The sequence below is a fragment of the Coloeus monedula genome (assembly GCF_965178545.1).
Source record: "Coloeus monedula genome assembly, chromosome: 3".
NCBI classification, from domain to species: domain Eukaryota; kingdom Metazoa; phylum Chordata; class Aves; order Passeriformes; family Corvidae; genus Coloeus; species Coloeus monedula.
Window position 1 is genome coordinate 877,614 of NC_138783.1, and position 6,564 is coordinate 884,177.

The 6,564-nt window shown below is 60.0% G+C and overlaps 1 protein-coding gene across 1 annotated transcript; it reads right to left on the reverse strand.

Moving 5' to 3' along the window:
* Nucleotides 1-498: 498 nt before the first annotated feature.
* LIPT2 (lipoyl(octanoyl) transferase 2) lies at nucleotides 499-2,847 on the reverse strand. Its single transcript, XM_082278783.1, has 2 exons — nucleotides 2,257-2,847; nucleotides 499-1,296 (listed from the first exon to the last, which is right to left on the reverse strand). Exons 1-2 carry the CDS (start codon nucleotides 2,759-2,761, stop codon nucleotides 1,064-1,066), a joined length of 738 nt encoding a protein of 245 aa, XP_082134909.1. The 5' UTR covers nucleotides 2,762-2,847; the 3' UTR covers nucleotides 499-1,063.
* Between the last annotated feature and the right edge of the window lie 3,717 nt (nucleotides 2,848-6,564).

The window sequence follows — 6,564 nt, forward strand, 5'->3', positions numbered from 1 at the left end:
CCAAAGCTTGTGGGGCAGGGAGAAGGCCCAGAACAGCAGTGAAAGGCTGTGGGTGGGGGTCAGCTCTTGCTCTGAGCAGGACGTGGGGACTTTTTACCCCCGAATAAACCTGTCCATTAAATCAGCTTATGATGCTGCAGCTGGGACAGCGACCTCAGAAGTTCTGACAGCAACACCTCCTCCAGCACCACAGACCCAGTGAGAGCAGGTCTGCATCACCCAGCCGGGATGCTGCGTGGTCCCAGAGGATCCATGACAGCCGTGGCTTCTCTCCTTGTGAACCCCGACCCCCTTCCCTCATCCTCCCGCTTTTCCACTGCATCCACAGCACTCCAGTGTTTTAACCAACGTTTACAGCCATCTTCCACCCTCCCTGACACCAGGGAGAGGATCTTTGCCACGTGAGGATTTCCCTGGGCTCAGGGTGAGAAAAAGGTTGTCATTGATAAAGCCTGGGGTAAATAAATGAGAAAAGGATCAGCAGCCAAAGTTCCCAGCAACTATCTTTATATATAAAATCTGCCTCTTTTTACCAGTCAGCAAGGGAAGGGGGCTCAACCCACCAGTCCCTCTTCCTCTTGTCCAAAGTGTTCATGAGCATTCACACAAATCTTTAATTTTTGTGGGGCAAAAAGCAGAAAAAAACCCAAAAAAGCACCTGTTTGGGTACTTCCCCAGCAAGTGACGTGGGGATGTGGTACCCGTGCCAACCATTAAAAGCTGAGCAAACTGTTCCCAGCCTGCAGCCCTTCCAGCGTATCGACCGGGTTAAGCGTGTGAAAGTATGTCCTGGTTTTATAGAGCAATCACTGTGTGCCTGAACTCCCGCTTTTATCTGTGCAGGTCTCAGCCGAGGGATGGAGACTCACGGGGCTGGAGAGAACAGCCCCAGTGGAGGTTTGGATGTTCAAGCAGCAGCCTGAACCTCTGTGCCACTGTCCACTCACAGTCTACAGACAAAGGCACAAGAGCTCTTGTCTCAGCAGAGCTCCCCTGGGCTCCCCGACTCCATTGGCTGTGCCATGGCTTTGCCAGAACACCCGGCCAAAGCACTGCAACAATCCTAATCCCCGGGGCTTTCTGAAGAGACCAAAGTGCAGTCAAACACCTCCTGGAAGGAGTCGAGGAAGGGCTCGAGGACATGGCTGACGGCGACGTGCTGCCCCAGCTCGTGGCTCAGCGAGGTGACCCCCTTCCCCTCCAGGCCGCAGGGGACGATGTGGTCGAACCAGGTGAGGTCGGTGCAGCAGTTCAGTGCTAGCCCATGCGAGGTGATGTAGTTCCCACAGTGCACACCTGCAGGGGCCAAGAGCACCCACCCGTCAGCACCATCACCAGGGGTGCCCTGGTGGGAGAGATTTAGTGACCACACTGACCAGATCACTATAAACATTCTCCCCGCACCATGTTGTGCTCCTCAATTCTGCCAGGGAAAACCCACAGACAGGCTCCCCCAATTTGGGGCAGATGGGGCACAACATGTCCAGATCCCTCCTCCCCAGCCCTGCATCCCCCAGCACCTCCCGCTGCTGCAGTGTCCAATGGGCTTGGACATGAGGATAGCTGCAGGACCCCAAGTCCAGGCTGCAGGGTCCCAGGAAGAGGTACAGGATGTGGAGGGGGAACAAGGGAAGGGGGCAAGGCTGGGGACTGGGCTGCAAGCAGGCACCCAGCCCTGGGTGCAAGAGACTAACAGGTGCAGTGGTGCACAGTGCTGGGCCCTGGGTGGGCTGCAAAATTATGCTGCCCCCTCCTCCTGGATACAAACGCCACCCCTGCATGCTCCCCCCCTGTGCACACCCACCCTCCCCGGTGCCCACAGCTCCACGGCACGTCCCCACAGTTCCCTGCCAGCGTGCCCCGCCATGGTGCACATGGAATCACAGGATGGGACTGGGAGGTATTCCACGGGCAGGGACACCTCCCACTGTCCCAGGTTGCTCCAAGCGCCGTCCAACCTGGCCTCGAGCACTTCCAGGGATGGGGCACCCACAGCTGCTCTGGGCACCCTGTGCCAGGGCCTCAGCACCCTCACAGGGAATAATTTCTTCTCACTATCTCATCTACCCCTGCTCTCCGGCAGTGGGAAGCCATTCCCCCTTGTCCCCGATCCCTCTCCAGCCCTCCTGGAGCCCCTTTAGGTCCTGGAAGGGGCTCTCAGGTCTCCCTGGAGCCTTCTTTTCTCCGGGCGAACACCCCCAGCTCTCCCAGCCCGGCTGCAGACACACACCCGCTCCCGGAGCCGTCCCCGCTCACCGATGGCACAGAGTTTGCTGTCGCCCATCCACACCCCGGTGAAGGGCGGCGGGAGGGCGCGGGCCGTGCCCAGCCCGAGGCGGCGGCAGAGCCGCAGCACCAGCGCCTCCAGCCCGGCCACGTAGGCGCGGAGCGGGAGGCGGCGCCGGCGCAGGTCGAGCACGGGGAAGGCGAGGAGCTGCCCGGGCCCGTGGAACGTGATGTGGCCGCCGCGCCGCGCCGCCACCAGCGCCGCGCCCCGCGCCCGCAGCGCCGCGGCCGCCGCCGCGCCCGGCGCGCCCCGCAGCCCCCAGGTGTACACGGGCCGCGCCGGCTCGCTCAGCACCACGCTCTCCGCGGGGAGCCCCGGCAGCCCCCCGGGGCCGCCCCGGGCCGCGCCCGGCCCCGCCAGCGCCGCCGGGCCCCGCGCCGCCCGCGCCGCCGCCACGCAGCGCTCCTGCACCCGCAGCGCCTCCGCGTACGGCACCGCGCCCAGCCGCAGCACCCGCACCGCCCCCCGCGACATGGCCACCGCCGCCGGGGCCGCCGGGAGCCGCCGGGCGGGGCGAGCACACCGCAGCCACCCGGGCAGCGCCGGCGCGGCGGGGACGGGCCGGGGATGGGGATGGGGATGGGGGAGGGGATGGGGGACGGGGCACAGGCTGGGAGACGGGGACAGGCAGCGGGGATGGGGACACGGAAAAGCAGTGGGGACGGGGACAGGGGGCGGGGACGGGGAGAGGAGGCGGGGATAGAAACGAGAGGCAGGGATGGAAACAGAAGGCGGGGATAGGGACTGGCAGAGGGATGGGACAGGCCGAAGGGACGAGAACAGCGGCGCGGGGAGGGGGAGTGGGGATGGAGACGGGCAGGGATGGGACGGCAGAACAGGGCAGAGGGGACAGAAATGGATGGGGGACGCGGGTAGGGCACGGGGACAGGATGGAGGACGGGGGTGCAGGGGCAGAGGATGGGCGACAGGGGGCGGACATGGAGGACAGGGGAGCGGGAACAGCAGGAGAGAGGATGGTGATTAGGGCTTGGAGAGTGGGGAGCAGGACCTGGGGACACGGGACATGGCCCAAGGGAGGGTACCAGGGATGGGGCCTGTGGTGGGGGTTTGGAGACGGGATAGGAGACTGGGGACAGGGAGCTTGTGCCCGGGGACAGGGGTTAGAGATAGGGGACAGGGGATAAGGCACAGGGAGGAGGTCGAGGGCCTGCGGGTAGCTGATAGGGCCAGGGCTGCAGGAGGGGCACAGGGAGGAGAGACAGGGCACCTGTCCCCATAGGGTGTGGGATGTGGCGCACTAGGGTTTGAGGACAAGGTGAGGGGGGGACAGGCAGGGGGTGAGGGCAGGGAATGGGGACATGACATCCCAGTGCAGCTGGGCAATCACAGGTGTGCTCAAAGCAGGCTAAAATTAGGATTCTGGGGTAAAATTAGGACAGTTGTGGATGCTCCAACCCTGGAAATGAGTTCCAGGCCAGGTTGGATAAGGCCTTGAGCAACCTGGTCTACTGGAAGGTGTCTCTGCCCATGGCAGGGGATGGAACTGGATGAGCTTTAAGTTCCCTTCCAGCCTCTTAACTTTGTAATTCTGGGCTGGCACCTCAAGGTCGTGGACTGTAAATAAAGTTCTTGTATTGCTGAGGCGCTGGTGAGAGCTGCAGTTCATCACCCTGGCACTGGGAAAGAGAAAATGTTCCCGCCTCAGCTTTTTATTCCAAATGTAGAAAATAGACAAATCTGGCCGAACTGCTAATGAGTCAACCATTAAAAGCTGAGCAAACTGTTCCCAGCCTGCAGCCCTTCCAGCGTATCGACCGGGTTAAGCGTGTGAAAGTATGTCCTGGTTTTATAGAGCAATCACTGTGTGCCTGAACTCCCGCTTCTATCAGAAACACACCTCGCTGATAATTTGCCCTTTGCTGCCACAGGTAATTCGGCTGTCAGCTGACAAGGTCAACTTCTGTGTTACTGGCAAGGAAGGGAAGGTGCTTCCCTTTGTTACGCCATTTTCTCAATGAAAAGGAGGAAAAAAGGGAGGGAAAAAGCACCATAAAGCTCACCAGGAATCAAGCAGCACCCAGCCTGAGGATCCCACCTGGGGTGGGATCATTGCCTTGACCAGCTCCAGGAGAGCTGCTCCAGGTCTCTGCCTTGGCAGGACACTCATATTTTGCACGAACAGCGTGTGTGCAGCGAGTTATTTCCTCTTTTTTATGATTAGGCCCCCACTTCTTGCCTGGAGATCAAAGCCAAGGGCTCTTCCTCTCTGGCAGGCAGCGGCGCCGCCTGCGTAGGACGGGGCGAGCTGTGTGTCACCGGGCTGGGACCCTCGTAAACAGCACGGCAGAGCAGCGCGGTGGCGTCACTGCCCTATTTACTGTCCACATCCTGCTTTTGAACCAGGGCGGAAATTTGTATGGAAGGGGGCCATGGATGGCTCACATGTTATCCTTCTGTCAGGGCTGGGGAGTTTCTGAAGTGGAGTGGGGTTTTTTTGTCTCTGTGATACAGTCGTTTGCTGTCCTGTTGTACCTTCTCCTCTGGGTGCCTTAAACATTAGCAGAGCCTCTGCAGTCCTCACCGGTTCGTTGGGTTGCAGGGCCCGATTTTTTCTGGCAGGAGAGCCTCCCTTGGGGGACTTTAGGGCTAATGCAAGTCAGGACTTAATAGCAGGAATAGGAGGGGAGGACAGAGGTGGTGGCTGTGAAACAGGTGCCTGGCAAGACAGACTGTCACAGCTCACAGAGAGCTACAGGCAGAGGCAAAGGACAACATCTTGGCTCCAGTGAAGGCTGGGACAAAATTCCTGTTGAGTTTGGCAAGGCTGGGATGTCACAGAGAGGTGACAGAGCTGTGCTGGCGTCAGGGGCAGAGCTGAGAGTGGAGTGCCCAGCTCGGGCTGCCTCTGGCACCCCCAAGTACAGCACCCCCCTCCCCACACTGCCACAAGCCTTTCAGCAAAATCCCTTTTCTTTCGAAGGAAATTGTACCCGAGGGCCATTTGCATGTACCGATGGCATGAATTATTTGGAACAAGCGGGAGCTCAGGGTGTGGCCAGGAGCCACACAGGCTCAGGAGAAGCAGCCTGTCCCGAAGGAGCACCCCTGGCCATGTTTCTGGAATCATGGCTGCCTGCCTCCCTTCTCCCACAGGGGCTGGGAGGAGTGCAGAGATCATCTCCTCTGTGCCCCTTGCAGAGTTTGATCCTGGCTGGTCATCCCTGCTGATATCCAGCTGGGTCTTCAAGGCCTCGAGTGATGGAGAGGCCTCCTGGCTCGGTGCAAAAGGAGGTGGTGCTGGGAAGCCTTAAGCTCTGGTTTTATTTTAACTCAATCTGATGACACCAGGTTCCCACGTGATAGCTTGGAAGCATCAACAGCCTCCCTACAGAGAACACCAGCATCACTCAAGGCCTGCAAGCATCAGCCACCAGCCCTGCAGTTACCAGGAAGGACAAACATTTTATTCCAGAGTGCACCTTTCCCCAGGAGCGTGGGGAGGGAATGGCTCGGGCTGAGATGCCCAGCTCATTTGGGCAGGATCTCGGTGGATGTGTTCCACAGGCAGAACTGCTCTGCCCCCACCCCAGTCTGTCCATTGACTCCAAGAAGCACGTTCCCAAGGCTGTGCCAAAGGGGAAGAAAAACAAGGAAACGCACGTGTCAGGCCGTGCCACGGGCTGTGCCCCACGGGTGCATTAAGGAAGTACTTAAGGAAGCTCCTTGCTGGCCCAGGCAGATGGGTCAGAGCAAGTGATTCTGTGCTGATTGCACTTCTCTGGGCAGTCATTTTTTGGCCCATCTTGGAGCCAGCGTGGCAGGCTCCATGCTCCTCTGAGCTTCCTGTGCCACCAGGAGCTGACGCTTCCACTCGCAAGCTCAGATGGGTTGTTTGTCCCTCAGCAACACTGCTGAAGATGCCTTCATCTCCAGTTTGTCCCCAGCTGCTGGCCAGACCCCCTGCCAGGGGTCACCCTGCCCTCTGGACAGCCAGCACGACTTCACAGACCAGCCAAAATCACCCCTGCTGAGTTAAACACTCGTCACAGCACTGCTTTTAAGAAAGATCCCCTGGGAGAGCTCAGTTAGGGGAGGGATGGCAGTTCTTCAGGAACACCGGAGAAATGTCCAAGTGAGCTGCCCCAGCCCTGGGGCCAGCAGCAGAAGGACCTGGAGCTGCTGGAGAGTCCAGAGGAGGCCACAGAGCTGCTCCAGGGCTGGAGCCCCTCTGCTCTGGAGCCAGGCTGGGAGAGCTGGGGGTGCTCACCTGGAGAGGAGAAGGCTCCAGGCCAGAGCTCAGAGCCCCTTGCAGGGCC